This window comes from Sylvia atricapilla, chromosome 11 (genome assembly GCF_009819655.1).
Source record: "Sylvia atricapilla isolate bSylAtr1 chromosome 11, bSylAtr1.pri, whole genome shotgun sequence".
Lineage (NCBI taxonomy): Eukaryota > Metazoa > Chordata > Aves > Passeriformes > Sylviidae > Sylvia > Sylvia atricapilla.
Window position 1 is genome coordinate 1542266 of NC_089150.1, and position 22110 is coordinate 1564375.

Here is a 22110-nt window from a genome sequence, read left to right on the forward strand (position 1 = left end):
CCATCTATTTCAGCTCTCCAGCTCTAAGGAAGTGATGGTCTGGGGGGCAGGTGTGAGGAACACCAAACACAGCCAGGTGAGCAGCAGGACACAGTGGGCAGCTTTTCAACTGGAGCCCAGCGGGTGGGCGGCTCAGAGTCCAACATCTGTGCTTTTTACAAGCAGTAAGGACAAGTCCTTTCAACGTGCTGAGCAAAACCCTCTCTTCCTTTGAAGTTTCCACTCCCCCAATAAACCACTGCCCATGAGCCATGAGTGGAGATGCACAAGCTGTGACCCTCTGGTGACCGGAGTGTTTCCAGCATCCATTTCCCCAGTCTGCTTCCCAGAACTGTCTGACTCAGGAGTGCATGCACCCTCCCCAAAAACCACCACAGCACGTGACAGCTCCAGAGGGAGTCTCTTACATCTCCATTTCTGAGATACAGATGAGCTGCCCATCCTTTTTCTTTACGGTTTGGAGGGATTCTTCGAAGTTTTACTCTCATTTGCTTTCAAAATAACAATCACAATGGAAGATGTCTAATCCTTCCTTCACAGAAAACTCAAATTCCTGCTGTGATAAGAGTGGAAAAGGTTTGAGAAAAAGCAGAAAGATTTTCATTCAAGTTTGAAGCATCAGAATTGCTTTTTTCCACTTTTTTTTACCCAGCTATGCCCTGAACACCCAGACCAGCAGTGAGAAGGCCTGAAATGCATTTAAAATGCTGGTGGAGATTCCAGTCCACAGACTGGGGCTGCTCCAAAGAGTGGCTTCAGCAAAACAGGCTGGAAACCATCTCACATTGTAAATAAATGGAAGGGAAATAATCTTATCAGAAAACTCACATTTGTGTGACCAAACAAATACACATACAAAAACCAGGTTCTTTTCTCTTCAGCCCCACCAGACTTTGGAATTTTGACAGAATAATGGACAAACCAGCACAATTCCAAGCACAAATCCCCTACACTTCAGGCTGCCCCACAGTTCAAAGGACTGAGAGGTGACAAACCTCAGACTGCTGAACCGATGACATCTTCCAAACCTCCACACAATTCCTTCAGGTCTTTTCTCCAAACATCCCTCTCTCCTGTCCTGGGAGGTCCTCGAGCTCAACACTGAGCACTTGGAGGAAGCTGAGCCAAACTCCATGGGTTTGGCTCCGTGGATACACAATGGTGAGGAGGGGGATGCCCTGGGCTGTGCAGAAATTCGGGTTCAATCACAGAGAGGTCCCTTCTGGTCCCAAAATCTGTGAATTCGGGAACTGACCCAACTCCATGCATATGGCATCTCATTACTGGGGTGGCAGGGGGAGACATTTGGCAGAGAGGAGGAAATAAAAAGGGAAAAACACAACTGCAGAGTCAGCCAAATAGCACATTAAGCTTTGGACAGCCAGGTTGTACACCCAGATGCGAGGAACCAGAGTGAAGATCTCAGATATATGTTATTCTGAAGCCTCTGCCTCAGCTCCTGCATTGCCATCTCCAGTAGCAGCTGGAATTCCAGTGGGAATGGCTGTTCAGATTTCAGATTGAGCACTGCAAGTCCCTTTCCATTTTTTCCTCCCTTCTCACAACTTCTCTGCTCTTCCCTTTGAAATGCCATCAGCTCTTCCTTGAAAGGCACGCAGCAAAAGCATCACCTTGTCTGATTCATGGCAACAGACTAGAGCACAAATTATGTTGCTGTCCTTCAGAACTCTTTAAAAATACCACAAAACTCTGTGCAGCTTCCTTGCCAAGTCCCCTTTGTAAAGCCAACGCTGTTACCTTGTGGAGCTGAGGAGAAATTCGGATAGGAAAATTTCTAGCCCCTGCAGATGATCTGTAGGTGTTTGTCAAACAAGCATTTGACTTGTTATGGAGAAGTTTCAGGGCAGAGGGGAATAACTGGGACCCAGGAGCACTGAACTGCTTTGACAAACTTCCCACGTCCCATTTCCCCCCGTACAGACGTTGCATTTCCAGGGCTGGAGTAGCTCAGACCCGCCTAAATCAGGCAGCAGCAGAGAATGTGGGGCAGCCTCTCACCCTGGCACAGGTCCCCCAGGAGGCAGGTGGGATTTTGGGGGGCAGGAGCAGCCCCCCAGCCCTGGCTGAACATCCTCCCTCACCTCAGGGCATGTGCAGGGGCTTTGTGCACTGCCAGGTGAGGAGGTGGCAAATCTGCCACAAAGGCTGCTGGTGCCTGCACTCAAAGGTCACCAAGACCTGCCTATGAGAATGCCTTCCCTCATTTTCCAGAGTTTTCAGAGCAGAAATCATGTTTTAACTTGGGCTGGGACTTTCCAGGAGCTGGAGACCTCAGTCTCTGCCCTTCAGTGGGAGTGCAGCCACTTCCTCCTCTTTAAATCCTCAATCTTGCACGACTTCTACTGAACACAACCAGAACTACCTTCATTTTACAGCAGCAGCTTTAATGAACCAGGAAGATGGTGCAACTATTACTTTTTTTTGGTGACAAGTAACTGTAAGAAATGTTCCAGTCTCCTTTTCCAAGGAGCTCACCGATTCCAGTCCGTGTTAAAAAAAAAAAAATCAAGAAAAAAACCACCCCAGTCCAAAGATTGCAGGATTTCTCAAGGGGAAAAAAAAATATAAGGCAGCCCACAAAAATTTATGAGTGCCTGCATTTCCTCTGCTCGAGACATAACAAGTGAAGCACTGTCTAAGTGCAAAATACACAGGAGGAATGACTGCAGAGTAAGCTCTCCAAAAGGAAAATAATTCCCAAGGGCAGCTTTCCAGCTCTGAAGAGGTTAATACTTTTCCAATCAAAAATGCACAGAACAGCATATATTTTGCACCTCAGCCACTGGAATTTTAACTTTTATCATAGATAAAGAGCAGTGAGGAGGTTAATTCAGGCAACCCCTTTGAACCACGATTTTCAGTTCTCTTTCTGCCTACTTGAAACCTCAAGACTAATGCCAAGAGGTGAAAAAAAAAAAACCAAACTCAAACTCTACTGAGTGGGTCTGCAAGTGCATTTTACTGGATAGAGCCGCCTGTAGATAAATCAGCTGCATAAAGAAGAGTCACTACTGAAACAACAGATAAAACACCAACACAACCCTAAAAAATAACTAAATAACTACAAGGGAAACTCCCTGCTGGGTTCAGCTGGATGGTTGCTGGTCCCTACCCCAGCCCCAAAGGTTGGGGGAAGCAGAAAACCCCCATTTCACCCTGGAGAATGAACAGGGCTGCAGCAGTGTGGGATCAGGCTTGGGGGGGATCAGAACATCCCTGTTTCACCCTGGAGAACAAAATAGGGCTGCAGTGGTGTGGGATCAGTCTTGGGGAGAAGCAGAACACCCCTGGTTTCACTCTGGAGAATGGAATAGGGCTGCAGTGGTGTGGGCTGAGGCTGGGGGGATCAGAACACCCCTGTTTCACCCCAGAGAATGGAAGAGAGCTGCAGTGGTGTGGGATCAGTCTTTGAGAGAAGCAAAGCACCCCTGTTTTGTCCTGGAGAACCAAACAGGGCTGCAGTGGTGTGGGCTGAGGCTGAGGGGATCAGAACACCCGTTTCACCCCAGAGAATGGAATAGAGCTGCAGTGGTGTGGGATCAGGCTTGAGGAGAAGCAGAACACCCCTGGTTTCACTCTGGAGAACGGAACAGGGCTGCAGTGGTGTGGGATCAGGCTGTGGGGGGAAAGACAGTCCCCAAATTTCACCCTGGAAAGAGAGCTGCAGTGGTGTGGGATCAGTCTTGGGGGAATAAGAACACCCCTGTTCCACCCTGGAGAACCAAACAGGGCTGCAGTGGTGTGGGCTGAGGATGGGGGGATCAGAACACCCCTATTCCAACCTGGAGAATAAACAGGGCTGCAGTGGTGTGGGCTGAGGCTGGAGGGATCAGAACACCCCTGGTTTCACTCTGGAGAATGGAACAGGGCTGCAGTGGTGTGGGATCAGTCTTGGGGGGATCAGAACACCCCTGTTCCACCCTGGAGAACCAAACAGGGCTGCAGTGGTGTGGGATCAGGCTGGAGGGATCAGAACACCCCTGTTCCACCCTGGAGAATAGAACAGCGCTGCAGTGGTGTGGGCTGAGGCTGGGGGGATCAGAACACCCCTGTTTCACCCCGGAGAACCAAACAGGGCTGCAGTGGTGTGGGATCAGGCTGGAGGGATCAGAACACTCCTGTTTCACCCCGCAGAACCAAAGAGAGCTGCAGTGGTGTGGGCTGAGGCTGGGGAAGCAGCAGCACAGCCCCGGGCTCGGCTGCTACCAGCAGAGGCTGCGGGCCAGCGCCGGTGCCTGTAAACATCCCCACCGCCTTTATTGGCAATTACTGCTGAAGGTCACACATCAGCAGCGGGCCCAAATTCCAGGAAAAAAAAACCTCTTCTTATGTAACTGCTGCCTGAATGTTGGCAGGTGCCCAGCGGAACAGCTCACTGCAATGTGGCTGGGAGGGGAGAAAAAAAAAAAAAAAAAAAAAAGGAATATAAAAAAAAAAAAAAAACCTAGCAAAGGCAAAGTAGGCCATGTCGCAGCACCATCAGCATCCTGAGCGTGCCACCTGCAGGTCAGCACCAGCGGGGCCCTGCCTGGCAGCACACAGAACATTCCTGCTTCCTCCAGGACCCTGGGTTTTATAGTAGCCAGGTGGAAACTGGGCCACGGTGTCCCCAAAGGCCAGCCCTGGCCGGGGAAGGATGGGCAGGAATGTCCTTTGGCAGCAGCCTGGGCTGGAGCACAGGGAGCCCACGGTGCAGCTCTCCACGTAACAGCAGCAAATCTGCATTTGCATCACGCCTGCACCTCTCAGTGGGCTGAGGATTGAATTAACAGCAAATTAAGCTGTTGTGTCTAATTACAAACAGGGTTTAGCTCTTGCTGGCTGTGTGAAGATTCACACTTGGTGGCACTCGGGAACAATTCGGCCCTGAAGCCCTGAGACAGCAGAAAGGCAGCAGCTCCATCAGGAACAGGATTAGAGCAGCTCCAGCCCAGGAAGGAGGCCACCACCAGAGACTCAGCCCAAGGGATTTTAAGGACAATGCCCTGCCTTGGGGTTTTGGCTCTGTCACCTGCACAGAGCCAGGGTCAAACACACCCTGTTGAGCTCTTCTTCTCCTTCTCCAGCCCCGTGCTCCAGGAGAGGCAAAGAGCAACCCCAACACAGCCCCAAGGCCAAGCTCTGAGCTCACAACTCCCCAGGAGCAGGAGAGAACCAGCACAACCATGGTGCCAGCGTGGGGTGACAGTGCCCACTTCCCCATGGATTGGGTTTTCTGTCAGTGCTGCACTTCTCCTCCCTGTCCCTCCTTTCCAGCACAACAAAGGGAATCACAGATAAACCCTCAGCACAAGTGTGAGTCAGGACAACAGCCTCACCTCTGCTGGTCTCTTCCATTCCACTTCTCCAGCACCCAAAGCCCCCCAGCTCAGCCCAGAACTGTTCAGGGCTGGTGCCAACCCCACCGATGGATTTCCTGCCATTGGGTGAATTCCAGCACTATTCATCCACTTCCAAAGACACTCCCTTCTTCACTCACAAAAATGTTAAAAGGGGTCTGTCATGACTTTCTATCACAACTTTCACTAACAAACACATGGATCTCCTTTGGTTTTAATCTCCTTTGTTTTTTGGGCCCACTCCTCGCTGGGATTACCTTGCAGGACACAACTGAGATAACACAACCTACATAAAAAACCACCCTGAAATCATGCCATCAACAGTTACTTCAGAGGAGTTTCCCCTGAGGGAATAAGGACCATTTCAGCTGATCAGAACAATTAAATTGTGCACAGTTTTGACAGAAAAGCAAGTTAATAATTTTACTAATAATGGAGGCTTTCGTATTTTTTGCCCTAAATGTTGACAGTCTCGAGGGCTGACAAGGGGAAAAAAGGAAAAGAGAAAACCCCAGGGTTTCTGAGAGTTGCCAGTGGCTCCAGCTCCATCTGAATCCCTTTCCCTGTGCAGCCAGTGCTCAGTGCTGATGGTTACACACACACCTGCTCCTGCCATGCACTTGCTCCATTAAGGAGCAATAAAATTCCTCCTTTGCAGCCTCCAGACCAAATCCTAAATTGCTCTGCACGCTCTGGCTGATTTACTGCAGACAAATACAGAACACAGCCAGAAACCAAAGGGGAAAAGAGTTTCACATTATGACTTAATTTGCAATTAAACAATTCAACTTTCTCTCTGAAGTTTCTCCAAGTTAAAATGATACATATACACACGTGCTATTCTGGGAAGCTGCAGCAGCACACCATCCAAAGGACCCAGCCTGATGGAAGTGTTTCTGTGCTACAGGTTAACTTCTGGAAACCAGAGCAGGCTGCTGGTGTGTATGCCCCAGGTAAGAAGAGAAAAAAAATGGGGTTATTAACAAAAAAACCCCAGAGAAACAGACAGCAGAGCACCTGTGTAATGCCAGAAGTGTGTGTGAAGCTTGGAGACACACCTGAGATCTCAGGCCAGCACAGCTCAGAGGTGATGGCAGGGCAGTAAAGGAACTTGTGCAACAAGAAATTTTTCTTTCAGGTCAAAACCAGACTCTGGGCTGAAGGTAGTGATTGGTGGCAAACCCATTTCTTAGGGAAGGGACCTTCAGCTCCAGCCCCAACACCCCCCTGAAGAGAAAACACCCTCCAGGCCAGCCCTGGGTGATGTGCACAGTATTTGTCTACTTTAGTGATGAAGAGTTTGGCTTTCAAACACATTCCACCAGGCAAGGTCCCCAAATATTTCATTTTCAGGATGTAGTTTACCCAGCAAATTCAGGTGATTAACATCAAAATTAACAAGTTCACACTGCAAATTGCTTTCTGTAGATCTCATTACCAACTCCACTAAATAAAGGTCAGAAATGCTTTAGACATTTTAAGTGGTTGAGCTTTGTTCCAAATAAAAGGCTGGCTTGGGAGAGAACACAGGAAACAAAGCGCTGAGAGGAAAATATTTCTTTTTTCCGTGGTATTTCAGTAAAATAAGGTGCCAGTCAATCACTTTCTCAGTATTATACATTCATGCAAATTCCACGCCCACACCAGGGTTTTTTTGAGCTGATGAGGAAGTTGCACAGCAGAGGCAGCTCAGCTCCCTCCACCCTGTGCTGCTGCCCCGACCAGACACTCAGCTTCTCTGAGCCCTTGCCAAGCTCCACTCCATTAAACTCCAAGTTTTCCCTCAAAGAGGGCTTTCCACCCAGAAACAGCTTCCCAAATCACTGAGTCCTGAGGGTTACACACCACCCACCCCACTGCCTGACACCCAAACCCGAGTGAGGCACAGCAAGGGCACTGGGATGCTCCCAGTCAGGGCTGGCACCTTTTTGGGAAAAGCAGCAGCACAAGGACCTGCTCCTCTCCCCAGCCCCACCTGCACCCACCTTCTTCCAGCTCCTGCATTAAACCATTAAAGCTCACTGTTTAGCTTTCCAAATAAAAAGAAATAACCCCTTCACATATAACACAGGGATGGTGGCCAAGTGCTAAATGCTGACTGCTCAGAGCAGTTCATCCTGACCCTAAACTTCACGGGATCTACCACAGCACCAGCCGATTGCAGATACCCAAAATGATAATAACTCCATTTGGATTAATATTCCGAGTAATGACATATGGAATTAGTTATGGAATTAGCTATCCCCAGGATGGACACAGAGCAGACTGAAAACTCCACTAATTCACTGACACAGGCACACAAATCAGAACGCTCAGTGCTGCAGAGACAGGACACATCACAGGGCTACTGGTAAAACAAACACCATAGAAACAACACTGGAGAAAAAGAAATAAAATTAAAACCTCAGCATTATCCAATTCAATGGTAATCTGCCGGGAAAGAAAGAAGGGGAAGAATTGAAAGCAAGGATTAGTAAGAGAAACGAAACATCAATTTCATCTAAGGATCTTATAAATCATTTAACACTTGAACGCTGCAGCCCAACGTTCTTTTTGCAGTGGGCACGAGGAACATCTGCCACTGGGTGAGTGAGGGAACAGACACTGCTGGGAATGCTGTGCCAGGCAGCTTGGGAGGCAGGATGTACCCTGCCTTTGTTCCTGTGCCAGGGACAAACCACGTGGGCTGTGGCTGTCCCGGAGCCAAGGACTTCACCCTTGGGCACGGGAGTGTCACGAGCTGTGAGCAGCAGCAGGGCAGAGGCTGCACCTCCACCCTGGGAGGAAAAATGGAGCTCTCCACCGCGAGCCCTGTCAGCTGGTAGGCACCAGGAGAGACGTGCATGAATGACATGTTTCAGCACAGTGAAAAACTTGGGTCTAGCCTACACTGTCAGCGTGGAGCAGTTGGGTGCCTATTAAACACTCCACAGTATGCTCGCCGTCACCGAGCCGCCCTGAGCGCCTGCCAAGCCAGGAGTCTGCAGCAAGATGGAAAAATTTCAGCCTTCCCACAGGCTTCTGTGCATCTGTGCTCTGCTCCCCACGGGTTTGGCTGGCTGCTGAGGAGCCCCAGCTGCGGCCCCTGGGTGACAGCAGCGCAGGCTGTGTCCTCCTGCCCTGCCCAGCCTCCCTGGGCCAGCAGGGTGGGCTGATCAGTGGGCTGCCACAGCCTGGAGGGCAGCAGCCCCATCCTCACGGATCTGCGCCATGTGGGGCTGCAGCAGCACCAGGGATGCTGCCAGAAGCTCCCCAGAGCTCTGGGGCTGGGCAGGGCTGTGGAGGGACCGCTGAGAGCCCTGGCACGGGGACAGGACAGGCACTGGAGAGGGTTAAACGGGCTCCCAGGAATCAATCCTTCCCTGGGAGGGCTGAAGGGCAGGTTGGGCTGTGGAAGGTGTCCCTGCCCATGGCAGAGAGGGAACTGCCTCATCTCTAAACCTTCCCATGGCTGTGTGCTCGTGAGGTCAACGAGCTGCTCACCTCAGTGTACAGAACTCACCTCCACCTAGGGGCTCCAGGATTTACACTGGGGTTTTTCACAGTACAAGAGGGGGTTTTCCTCTTTTTTTTTTCTCTTTTTTTTTTTTTTTGGTTACGCTACAGGACGATTTTTAAAAACAAAAGGTGCTGCCTTTTAGGTGGTGACTAAATTCAGTTCTCTGAGTCACAAGGGAGAATAAATCCCCCTGCACTGCTCACAGCCAGACAGTAAAAGCTGTTCTACTACTACTCACAGTCTATCTGTGAGCAATCAGCTGCTTCTTCCGACTCGGAAATCACTTCACAGGCAGGCATATCCTGACTCCTTATGTAACTGAGCCACTGCTGCAGAAATTAATGCTTCTGCCACACTTGGAAGATTTTTTAGCATCTTGTGGGGTTCTCCGTGGTCTGAATGGTGTAAGGGATGTTAACTGCAGCTTCTAGAAATACTGCTTCCTCCAAGTTAGCTGAATAAAGTCTAAGAAACTCCTAGAAATGTATTTCCATTTTGGGAACTCTCTCAGTGGTAGGTTACGCTTAAGGAAAACTCTCAAAGCTCTGATTTGGGTTTCAGTGGTGTACAGTACACACAGTATGCATCACACACCGCTTTTATTACTTCAGGTGACCTTGGACAGTGGCTCCTGGGAGGATCTGCCAGAGGAGTGTAAAATGGGATCTCTGCTTACACCGAATCTGTTACACCCCCAGTGCTGAACATCAGGAAATACCAGCATCCATTAGAGGCTCAGCAATCCCACTCCTTTCCCAGGAGCAGACTGACTTCTGCAGGCCACAGCCAGCCCCTTCCTGCTGGGATGTGTCAGGGAAGGGACCCTTCAGGGGATGCCCCAGCACAGGATTCAACCACTGGAGCAGAGAAGGACAATGTGCTCCAAGCTGACACCTGCAGCTGCGCCCTCCCCTACCCAGCCTGCTCCCTCCTCACCCCACAGGGATGTGCTGCTTGCCTGCAGCTGGCCAGGGAATTCCCTCAAGCCAGTGAATTCACTCAAAACCTCTGCTGCTGCACAAGGAGACAGTCCCCAGGCAGGAGCAGAGCTGGAGCTGGAGCTGGCAGGGTGGGAAGAGCCTTCCTGGCAGGGCAGGGAGCACAGCCCTGGCCATCCCTACCCCTGGGGCATTTTCCTGGGAGTCTCCTGCTCCCTGGCACTGCCTGTGCTCCCTGGGTGTGCTGGGAGCAGCCCACACGTGCACACCCATGTGTGCCAGGCTGCCACTGCTCCCTGCCCAGAGCCCTGCTCCTGCCTCCTGGTGACATTCCCAGCTGGCCACGATGCTCCAGGTCCCTGTGCCTGTGGAGCATCTCCCTCTCTGGCAGCTGCTGCAAACGATTCCTGCTGTCAGGAAAACTCTCATCTCTGAAGTGGGTTGGTTTTTTTTTTTGCCCTTTTTGCTGTGAATTGAGCATGAGGCAACAGCTCCAAACCCATCTGTGGGGGAGAACTGGACTGAGACATCAGCTGCTCCTGGGCACAGGGGCACAGAGAGTCCTGCCACGTCCCAGCTTCTCCCAGTGCCCACTCCCAGCTGCTCCCCAGCACCCCTCCTGCAGGGTCTGCTCCTTGTACCCACTGGCTGCCAGGGGAAGGACCTGAGCTGAGCAGAATTCCAGGAGAATCTCCAAAGCCCTGACTGCAACCACTCCTAGGAACACAAAGAGATGGCTGCACACACACACTCCCCTGAGGGAAATAAAGAATAGGTCTGGACCTACAGGAATATGTTCCTCTCAACCAGGCAGGAGTTGTATGTAGAAAAGGGAAAGAAGAAACAGGGGTGGGTGTACAGAGAGTTTCCATCTATAAATCACAACAAGATTACTCACTGGCACACAAATTCTTATTAACTACAAAACACCCTCTTGTGGCAAGGTTACATGACCTGAAGAGTCACCTAAACCCAGGGAGAAGATAGAGAGGTTATGGCCTTCAGGAAGAGGTAACAAAACTGATATTTTAGAGTGCCAGTAACTGCAGGGATTAGACTTAAACTTGCCAGTCTCAAGAAGAAAACAAGCTTAACTTCAAATATGATTTGAAAGGTATTAGTTGACTAAAAATGTTTTGTCCCTGCTCCAGCCTAGAAGTGCTTACACATACAAAACAGCTTGAAAAAGCAGTTTTCATTTCCTTCACTGAATAAGGACAGTGTTTAACAGAATGATGGACTGTACCTTACCTTTTCTCCATAGCCTCTATCTTTGGTCATCATTTCCCTGAGCGTCTGTAATACCTTAATACACAGCTTCTCCTCATTCTCCTCCAGAAGCTGTTTGGTGTGCTTAATTAACCTGAAAGAAGCCATCAGTCAGGCAAATAGTCTAAAAATGGGCTAAGATCTATGTGCTTATCTGAACTGGTTCATGCTGCAAACAAGGTTTATCATCTTACACAACCAGTCTGCAGCTTTCTCTCCAGAGCAACACCTGACTGCTGTCAGGGGAAGCTGTGGATGAACCTGCAGGCCCTGGGCAGGAAAAGAGCCCAAAATTCCCTCTGGCTGCAGGCAGCAAGGAATCAGTGAGATCCAGGAGCTGATGGTCCTTCAGAACAACCAGTTAACAGTAAGAGATTTATTCATCTTGGTTAAAAAACAGACTGAGAGCCCTGGAAGATGCAACTCCAAATCCATCCCATCCAGCATTTGGGATTAACCCAGTGCTCAGCTTCCACAACCTCTGTATAGAGCCCATCCCTCCAAGAGGTGACAGGAGAAGCTGGATCTGCTCTGAACTGCCCTCTAAACGACTTTATAATAATCTTCCCCTTTCCCCTCCTTTAGCTGTGGTGATGCCCATGACAACAACTGACCCTGATGTATTCACCAGCACCTCCCAACACTCCTGGGGTGAAGGCAGGTACCATTAACTGGATCAGCTCCAAATTTAACTAATTTATACAACTGCTCAGGACATCTGCACCTTGCAGCAAATAGACATTTTTAAGCATTAGCTGGGAGAACGTATCAAAGAGTCTTTCCCCATACTCACAAGCAGTTTTTTTCCTCTTCCAAGGACAGACTGCCTTGACCATATCACAAAATATTGATTTTTGTAGGATTGCAGGGGATAATAAGTATTTACCAAGCTGGGCAAGAGAGCTCCATTCCACAATGGAAGATGGGAAAAAAGCAAAATGAGCCTAAAAACAAGTTCTAGGACAACTTACTTGCAAATGAAACCTCCGCTTTCACATTTCCTCCTGGCATCTGTGTTCTCTGGGAAGAGCAGCTCGGGCCTGTGGAGCACATCCACCAGCACTGAGAGCTCTGCCTGGACCAGAGGGCGCAGACGATCCTCCAAGGCTGACACAATGTCCTAGAAACAACCACAGCCAGGTTTAAACCAACATGAACACCACACACATTCATAGCTGAATTCGTTTTACTAACAGTGGATGAGGGACAGGACAGTTAGGTCTGTCCTGCCTGAATAAAACACCTCAGGGTTTGGTCAGGTGAGATTTCAGTTTTGCTGTGTGTGGGTCTGATATTTGTGGCTCTGAGAGATTTTGGCCTGCTGGCAGCTGCTGACTTTTTCCCAAAGAAAAATTTCTCAAGAAAGTTTCTTCTCAAAACAATCTTGCCAAACAACTCTCTCAGAACAATCCTTCTCCAGGTGATGTTTTGCTGTTTCTCAGGTTTAACCCATGGGATCAGAGAGGTGTTGTTCCTATTCACAACCACGGTCAGTCTGGATGGAACACCTTACAAAAGCCAGTAAGAATCAGACAATAAAAGCCTTTTTTCTACGCTCTTTACCTTCTGAAACATTCAGAGTCTTTGTTTCGTGCCCCACAGCCTTGCTGTGGCCCTGCAGGAGGAGGGGGAGCTGTGCAGTCACCTGTAACCTCTCGATGATGTTCCTGTAGTCGCGGGAGGCGGCCAGCACCGAGTCCCTGCGCGCGGCGTTCCGCGCCGTCATCCGCCAGTTCATGGCCGTCTTCTGCACGATGTTGTGCGACTTCAGGAACAGGTTGTTCACCTGACTGTCCAAATCCACGGGGATGGCAATGGCTCGGCTTTTGGCTGCAACAGGCAAAGCCAGTGGGAGGTGAGACCTCGGGCCCACAAAGCAACATAAAAACAGGACAAAGGTCTCAGCGATTCCTTCCCACTACAAACCCTCCTTCCCAGGCTGAGAGGAAACAGCCTCAAGCTGCACCAGGAAAGGTTTCCATTAGACACTGGGAAACTGGAAATGTTTTTTCACTGAAAGGGTTGCAAAGCATCAGAAAGACCACCAGGGAGGTGGTCAAAAAACATCTGCATGTGGCACTAGAGCTCATGTTTTACTGGTGAGCACAGTGGAGGTGTTGGGCTGGCAGTTGGACTTGACAACCTTAAGAGATCTTTTCCAACCTTAACCATTCCATGACTCTTTTGAGTGTATTTTAAACAGTTCTCAGTCCCTGTGCAGGGTCAGGCCTGGGCAGGATTATGTTTAGAGGCTTCCACACCTCAGAGCTGTTAGTGTTGTTTCAAGTGTGGGAGTAGGAATCTGGCCCTGAACACACACCCCCAACAACTCGTGCTGGCACACGTGGACACAGAGCAGCAGAACTGACCCCATATCCAGCACAAACTACTCTTGTGGGCACTGGAAGTGGAGCAAATTTATGGGCAGGAGAGGCACTCCCAGCTGCACCAGGGGAGGCTCAGGTTGGACATCAGCAGGAATTTGTTCATGGAAAGGGTGGTCAGGCTTTGGAACCGCCCAGGGAGGTTTGGAGTGCCCAATGAAGGGCTGGACGTGGCACTCAGTGCTCTGGGCTGGGGACAAGGTGGGGATTGGGCACAGCTTGGACTGGATGTCCTGAGAGGGCTTTTCCAACCTCCAGGATTCCATGCAAACTTCTCCCTGCTGCAGATGAACAGGACTGCAGGCAGTTTGGAGGGCAGACAGAGAAAGCACTTCAGGTGACAGTGACAACACCCATGAGTTATCCCCAGGTGACACCTGCAGGACACAACCCACACCGTCCCTGCGGCAGGATGACACACCAGCAGCAAGCCTTGGATGGGCACATCCCAGCAGGGACTCTGCTCACTCCAGTCCTTACCCACATCAGAGAGCACCCGGATGCAGCTCTCCACAGAGGCCTTCTGGCTGGGCATGAGCCAGGTGCAGTGGTACACCCTGAACACCCCCTGCAGCAGCTGCACGAAGACGGGCTGCCGGGTCTGCAAGGCAAAGCACAGCACAGTCACACCCCTCCTCCTGCCCTGAGAGCAGGGCTGAGCTCAGCCCAGCCCCAGCCCAGCCGCCACTGGCCACGCCAGCCCCTTCTAGCTGCTCTGCAGCACTCGCTGGGCAAGTCCCCGTGGTGGCAGGGTATCTACCATGGGATCAGCAATGGGAAGGGTGGGAACCAACACTGCATGGGAAACGTGAAACAGGAGCTTCTGCAGCAGAAAGCCCTGCTAATTGAGGCCTGACTAAGCAAAGGAAATGAGCAGTTGCCTTCATCTGTTTTATCAGAGCTATCAGCAACCCCGGCACACAGATTCCTCTTTTAGCGTTGACCAGCAGCTGACTCAAGAGGCCACAGGTAACTGGGAGTTGGCTGTGTGACAGCACAGCTCCAGAGTTGGAAACTCATCATTCCAAGCATTATTAGCTGGTCTCCAATCCACTGAGAACCCAGCTGTGTGTTGTTTGGAACACAGGCAGTGGTTAGTGGCCAACGCTGCAGCTGCTACGGCTCAGCCAAGATCAAGGTGTGGCTTTCCCCCCTGGATTTCACACGGGGATCTTCCACTACAGACAGGTGAGCTGCTCCAACACACCCAAGCCCATGAGCTCTGTTCTTTCACCTTCACAGCTGCCCAACAACAGTGACCAAACCTCCACTTGGTTTTGTACAGTGATCACTTAGTACAACAACATATTTTACCTGTAGAGGAAAGAGCATTTTAAGTATTTCAATCTGAGGGGGAATAACCTGTGACCACTAGCTATGGAATGCTTCTATCAGCTACAGGAGCTACACCACAGTGCAAACACCACAGGACTTAGGAACCAGGGGAAGAAAATACCTCATTTATTGTGGCCAAGAGTAAAGCCTGTTTGCAAGAAAAAAGCGGAGTTAGAGTAAAAAGCCAAAATCTGTGAGCTAATGAAATCTATTAGATCCTTTAAGTTAAACACCATCACAAAATGTACAAGAGGAGAACCAAAATTTGAGTCCCAAAAATTGCTGGGAGGCAAATACCCATTATCCTTTCTGGAAATAAGCCAAACACCAAAAACCATGGCAAACAGCAGCATTCACCCAGGGCCCTGAAAATACCTGCATGTTTGGATTTAAACCACCCACATACTCCTTTCAATTCACGTCCAAAGACTTTTTGGTCTTAAAAAGCCTTTAAAATGTCTCATTTGCTTAAAAAAGGTCAATAAATCAAATAGGAAATTTACTCCGTGTCTCCAACTGCACTTGGGAAAGGAAAAAAGGAAACCTTGGGCAGCAACAACTCTGGAGGCAAACAGGCTGAACAATGTTTGCTCAAGAGAAGCTGTGGGCAGCTGTCCTTTGCCAAGAGATTTGTGCTCTCCTAATTTTACATGATTTGAACCACGTGACGGATGGACAAGGTGTTCCCTGAACCAGCAAGGCTGGGCCTGACTCAGGGCAGGAAGAATTTCAGGCAAACAAGCCCTGACATGAAGGAGCAGGAGGCAAGAGGAAGCTGGAAGGGATGAGAAGGTGCAGCAGGAAGGGACTGAACCCAGAGCAGAGTGGCCACATCCCTCATCTACAGAGATCAGGCCACCTGCAGCACCTCAGGGGGAGGAAATCCCACCCGGAGCAGGGATGGACACCAGGCAGGAGGTCCAACAGGCTGTGCTCCTCAGCAGGGAGAATCCCTGGGCATACACAGGAGTATTGACAGGCAGGGAAAAGGAGAGGAACTGCTTTTAACTTGGAGATGTAGAGGAAAGATGAATCTAGGACAAGGCAGATCTATCAACTGAGATGGGAAAAGAGGTGAACCAAGTGACTTCATCTTGCCAGACAGAGGGGGAGATGGAGAAACTAAAGAAAAACTGCTGATAGAACATTAACAGATGGCTAAAATAGGATGGCAAGATGTGTATTCAAATGCTGCCTCTCAGAGATGGCAGCTGAGAGCAGGGCAGCTCAGGGACGTGGCACAGAGGGGAAGGGACAAGGCCACAGTCTCCATTTCTCACTGCTCTGATGAGCACAGAAGGTGATGGGCAGTAGCAACTGAAGGCACCTGAGGAGCAAATCAGCTGCTGCACTGCTCAGCCTCAGCTGAGGTCAGAGACATGGCCAGGGGAGAACTGGATGAGCTTTGAGACCTGGAGGCTGCACTGCAAACATCTGCCTTGGGCACTGCCAGGTTACATCGAGTTTCAACAACTGCCCCTCCCAACCTCCTGCCAGAGCTGCCAGCCCCCTGACCACTCCACCCACACCCTCCAGAAAGTGATTGATGAATAAAGAGCAGTGTCATCTCTGTGCAAATATAAATATTAAAGCTCCTGACACTGCTGTACGCATCTCTGCCTTCTCCCCTTCACAAGTGCTCCAAGCTCCTCCTCGCATTTCCCCAACTTTTGAACAAGGCAAAAATCTACTCGGGGAGACACACGTGAGAGCTTCTGGATTTTTGTTCTGAATCCTTGTTTTTTAAAGGGAAATTACAATCTTTCTGTAAAGTGTGCTGTCCTTGATCAATCACCCTGTGATTAATTATCACCTTAATTATGCCCCCTCTGTGACACCTATGGCAGGGGCTTGGATGAGATAGACTTGAAGGTCCCTTCCAACACAAACCATTCTGGGATTCAATGACACACAACTCTCTACAAAAGACACTGGTGGCAGCACAGAATTGAATCCACCGATGAATGAATGTGACACTCGAGTTTTTCTACAAGAACATTTGAACTGTGACCTATGTATTTTTCCATTTCTACAGCAAAAAGCCCAGTCTGGCCACCGAGACCAGCGAGGTGTTTGCTCCACAATTACACCACCACTGCTCCTGGGTTTATTCTGCACTGCTAAAGGGCACCAGAGTGGAAGGAACACAACTGCCTTGGCCTGTGTGTGTCTGTGCATTTCCCCACCTGCAGGGTGGTGCTCTGGTCAGAGAAGGGGGAGCTGAAGAAGGTGGTGACGATGCTCATGACGATCTCGGTCACGTACTTCTCCAGGATGGAGTCCGCGTGCTTCCTGTCGCTGGTGTTGTTGCAGGCCTGCAGCACAAACCACAGCAGGGTCAGTCAGGAGCAGCTCAGGCTGGAATTCCTCCTTTCACACTCTGCTGGTCCCAGCAGTTCAGTGACACTGGTGGCACTGGGGCTCTGCACTCCCAGCACACGCCGGAGCACAGCTCCTGGTTTGATGTGCTGGCACAGAGCACGGCTGGAGGCAGGGAAAAAAAAACCACAGTGCCTTGGAGGAGGAAAGCAGGAGCAGGATGGGGAGGGAGCACTGAGGTGTAATGCTTTCGTATGGGGAAATACTTGGAATCCCAGGCAAAAAGCCATATGGCCAAATAAACACCGAGCCTGGAAAACAATCTGTCCTGACCTGCCAAAAAACGCTGAGTGCTGCTCAGGAAGGAGCTCAGTGATCCTGGCCAGAATAAGCAAGCCAGGTGGCAAGACAGAAAAGGCACTGGACAAAGGGTGTGGAGCTTCACTGGGTTTGGGCCTGGCTTTTTTTTCTTTTAAAAAGGAAAATATGAATGTGTTCCATGGAATATGACTAATGAAATCCACAGGCATAAGGAAAAGGAGGCACATATTTGCAGGAACAGAGTATTCAGGGGACTTATTGCCTTGATGCACTGGGATGTCTTATCCTCACTGCTCTGGATTCAAGAGGTTTTTAAGCTTTCTGAACTCAGTTCCTTGGTGCAGATACATTACCCGACAGATGTCAACCAGGAAGTTCTCAAACAGCTTCCACATGTGATTACTGGTGTAAATCTCCTTCATTTCGACTTCTGTGTCCACATAGCAGTGATTCAAGAAGTTGATGTATGCTATTTTGACCTAAAAGCAGAGAAAACAATTCATAAAGAATAAAAACCTGAACGGTGGCATGAATGAATATAATGTCACATTAAAGCTGCTACATAGATCATTTGGAATTCTGCTTCTCCCTTTTACTTAAACACTGGTGAAATTTAATGCCATGAATAGCAAGACACCATCCAATAAAAAACCACCCGGATTACTGCAGACAAAACGTCAGCATAATAATAATTTCCAGTTCTGCAGAACCATCTGTTCAAGGTTAGCAGCACATCCAGAAACCTCTCTGCCTCAAGAACCCTATAAAATAACCAAGCACAGCATCACATTCCCCACTCTCAGGATGAGGAGGAAGTATAAAAGGATTTAACTTGACTACCCAGCTTGGCTGGGGATGCCAACAGCAGCAGCAGGAAGGACTTCAGCTTCCCAGCTCACTGCCCACCTGCACCAAACCCAAACCCAGCCAAAGCCAGCACATTTCAAACACAAAGAGCCCAGTTCTCCTGTAAGCCCTCACCTCAGGTATGCAGTCCTCGTGGGTCACCACCCTGACAATGTCATCCAGGGGGAGGAGGGAGTTGCATTTGATCTCTGTGTAGACGTTTTTGCCCTCTGTGCACACAGCCAGCAGCTCCACCAGGTGGATGTGGTACATCAGGGGGCTGTTCTCGTCCATCCGGTCCCTCTCCGACCTCATCATCTGCACCAGGGTCTGGAAGGAGGCTCTGTCGTTGTAGAACACCAGCACATCCTCCCCTGCATTCACCAGCTACAGCACAAGGAGAACATCCCATCAGCAGAGCAAAGCCTGGGATCCCCCCACAGCATCCCCCTCGCTGTCCCACTGCACGTCCCCACTGCTGCTCCTCAGGGACACAGGGCCCCAGGAGGACATCTCCCATTGAGCTGGCCACTTCTGAACTGCTGAAGAAGTTCCCAGCCACTCCAGCTGCCTGCTCAGCCAGAGGCTGTGCCAAGAAGTTTGTGACTTTCCATGGTGGCGCTCCATTTCACGTCTGTCACCCCAGGTGACTTTCTAACACTGCTGTGGCCAGCCCTGTGCTGGTGGAGAGCTGCCCAGGGCACAGGGGATGGGAGCACTGCAGGGCTCACTCCTTCTGCCCTTCCAACAAACACCTGCCACTTTCCAAGGCCAGGGAGAGACACATTAAGTCACACCCCGAAAATTTCCATCAGCTTCACGTCTGATACTTGGCTGGCCACGATTTCAGAGCAGCTCAGAGCTCCTGGAACTCCAGGAAGGGCAGGAGATGGAGCAAACTGAGCCCTGGTCCAGGCTGGACATGCAGCTGGAGGGATCCAGGGCTGCCCTCACCCAGGGTTTGGGAAAAACAGCAGGATAAAAAGCAGAAGAAAACCCCCAGGAAAGCTGCTGAGCCCAGGGCAGCCCCTTGCTGAGCACCTCACACATGACTATGTGTTGAAAAGCTCATTTTTGAGCTGTTTTTCAGCTGAAATATGAAAGATTTTCAACCCATCTATCAGGATTGATGCTCCCGAGCCAGATACAACAAATCTGATCCTGGGGCTCCCCCTGCTGAGGAGGCCAAACCATCCCATCAGAAGTGCAGATCTGCCAAACAGATCCCATCCAAGATCCCACCTAAAGGCATTCATTCACCCTTCTCTTACCTCTCCCTTTTGTCCTGACTCCCCAATTTCCACTCACCCACACACCTAAAACCAATCCTCATCTTCTTCCCCTTCAGCACTTAAACAGGGGAATAAGAACATTTTGCTCAGACTGTTTGCAATGACTTGTAGGGACAGGACAAAGGGGGATGGCTTCAGACTGAGCAGGTTTAGATGGCAGGAATAAGATGGGTGGGGAGGCCCTGGCACAGGGTGCCCAGAGAAGCTGTGGCTGGTGCCCAGAGAAGCTGTGGCTGCCTCATCCCTGGAAGTGCCCAAGGCCTGGTTGGATGGGGCTTGGAGCAACCTGGGATAGTGGAAGGTGATTCTACGGTGCTTCAATGATTTCATAAAAAATTCCCATCAAAACGCTATCACAGTGAAATTCTCCTTCTGCTTTCATGATCCTGAAATTAAACTATTTCTCTTCAAGCCACTTTTACTAGACAAAAGCACCCTTGTTTTCATAACCCCACCTACACGCTGCTGTGTACAGGCCTGGGAAGTAACTCCTGCCTTGTTACACCTGTGAGTCAAGAGCTCAGAGAGCTTTTGGTCACAGAAAAGCCTGAGCTTCCTGGGAGCTGCAATGCTCTTTTTGCACGGTGAGAGCTGTCAGCTTCTTGGCAGTCCCCGAAGCGAGAGGATCAATTTGTCATGTTCACCAACTGCTATGTGCAAACTTCTGTTCAGACCCTGCAAATCTCTGCAGCTCTCACCTCAGCCATTACCATATCTTGGCATTTCTTAATGAATTTCCCCTCTGCCTTGACGATGGTCTGCAGGAACTTGATGTACTGAACGTTCCTGCCGTGCGTCTCGATGCAGTGGACGAAGTGCTGGACCACGCGCTCGTTGATCTCGCTGCAGAGCTGGAAGTTGTTCATGAAGATGTGCTGCATTGTCACTGCTTCCAGGATCTGATACGGAGAGGATGAAAGGGAACAAAAAAAAAAAAAAAAAAAATCAGAAAATCAACAACCCACCACATCCCTCCCCACTGAAGTTAGGGTAAAGCCAACACTCCTGCAGGCACGGGGCTGAAGGGAACTTTGCTGAGGACCTCAGCTTTCATCACCACCACTCTTATCTCAGCCTGTTTTTCACTCCACTTCAGCCTCTTGAACTTTCTACACTGAAACTGCCCTAAACAAACATCTTGCCAACTTTTGAGGTTTTAGAATGAAAACAGAATGCGACCTCTTCAACCAATCTTGCAACAGAGGTATCACCGAGGACAATCCAGTCCCTTTCTCTCACCAGAACAAAAAAAATAATCGTGGCCTGAGGTTATTCTTACCCCCGGGTTAAGGAACAGGTTTATGTGCTTGTGCAGCAAGGCCTGGTTCTGTTGGTTCCCAGCACAGAAGTTCTGCAGGAACTCATGTGCGAGCTTCATTATCTCCTGCATCCTGGTGTCTTCAGCCTGGCATCGCATGACAAAGAAGAGGGGGTTAAAAGGAATGCAAAGGTTCACCTTGAGGTGAGCACAAGATGAGCCACAGCTCCAGCAAGGGAACTGTCACGTCCCTCACACCCCGAAGGAAAACAAACCTCCACCCAGTTCACAGACGTTTGGGATGAGCCGGGCCAGCTCCACTCTTCCAAAGAGCGTCAAAAAATAAAGCCCATAATAGGAATTACAGTAGCTCATTCTCTAAAAGTGCCTATTCCACAGCTGGGCCTGCCAGCAACGTGCTTTAGCCACTTCTATTCTTCTGAACATCCCAGCCCCTGGGCCAAACCACACATCATCACCTCGGGGCTGCCCAGGAAAGCTGCCACGTTCCACTGCAGCGTGTTCCCGCCGCCACGGACGGGGGAGCTCGTGGCAAAGAGGGGATGGAAAGTTGCTGTTGCACCAGCTCAGCCCAATTTATTCTTTACTGGAACCTCCACGCTCCTCACAGCCTTCCAAGCACTGCTGGGGAACCTGTGCCCTTCCTCTGATGTCGGCGCGGATTCCCAACCCGCCGAGGGCAGAAGCCGCTCTTTGGAAAATTACTGCCTGTTTTTATTTTTAAGGAATTTCGCTTATTTCCAAGGGTGCAAGCCCTTCCACGCTGCCTGTCTGAGGCACATTCACACGTAGGGGACAGGAATTTGATGAGAAGGTGTTGAAGGGTGTTTTCGCTGCCGGTTTTTTTGCAAAACATGACGCAAGAAACCAGGAGAATTAACGTGAATCAAAGCTGCTGTGTAGAATTACTGGTTCTCAGAAACCTGATGAGTCTGGAACGGAGGCCAGCAGAGTGACCAGGGAAATGTGAAGAGGTGCCTCACTCTGTACTGATAAATACCTGTCACCTGTGATTAAGGAGCAGCCAACCTGATGACCTCGGGGTGTGCAGTGTCGGCACAGCCTGGCGCTCTGCAGGCTCACAGGCACAACCCAGCCCCAGTGGGCTCCAACCTGCCAAGCTGGCAAGTGTGAGCACTGAAATGGCTGATCAGGAGCAGCAGGCCTCACCTGCAGAGCCATTTATTCACCTCTAAAGGGGAGTTCAGGACTCTTCAGCTGGGGAAGGGTCTGTACCTACTGCTCATAAAACCCCTGGGGGGACAAGG

General features: G+C 50.1%; 1 protein-coding gene across 8 annotated transcripts in view; it reads right to left on the reverse strand.

The window, feature by feature from the left end:
• The window catches only part of ITPR1 (inositol 1,4,5-trisphosphate receptor type 1), a 164219-nt gene that overhangs the window by 64114 nt on the left and 77995 nt on the right, over positions 1 to 22110 (reverse strand). For 3 of the 8 annotated variants that reach the window (XM_066327140.1, XM_066327139.1, XM_066327138.1), the window contains 10 exons: positions 20843 to 20968; positions 20262 to 20462; positions 18407 to 18658; positions 17779 to 17904; positions 16972 to 17100; positions 13931 to 14051; positions 12712 to 12896; positions 12038 to 12186; positions 11049 to 11160; positions 7764 to 7790 (listed from right to left, as the gene is read on the reverse strand). In XM_066327140.1, the coding sequence (XP_066183237.1) occupies positions 7764 to 7790; positions 11049 to 11160; positions 12038 to 12186; positions 12712 to 12896; positions 13931 to 14051; positions 16972 to 17100; positions 17779 to 17904; positions 18407 to 18658; positions 20262 to 20462; positions 20843 to 20968 (1428 nt within the window). Of the gene's footprint in view, positions 1 to 7763; positions 7791 to 11048; positions 11161 to 12037; positions 12187 to 12711; positions 12897 to 13930; positions 14052 to 14906; positions 14934 to 16971; positions 17101 to 17778; positions 17905 to 18406; positions 18659 to 20261; positions 20463 to 20842; positions 20969 to 22110 lie in introns of all 8 variants that reach the window. The other 5 variants (XM_066327145.1, XM_066327141.1, XM_066327143.1 and 2 more) reach the window with 3 other exon arrangements.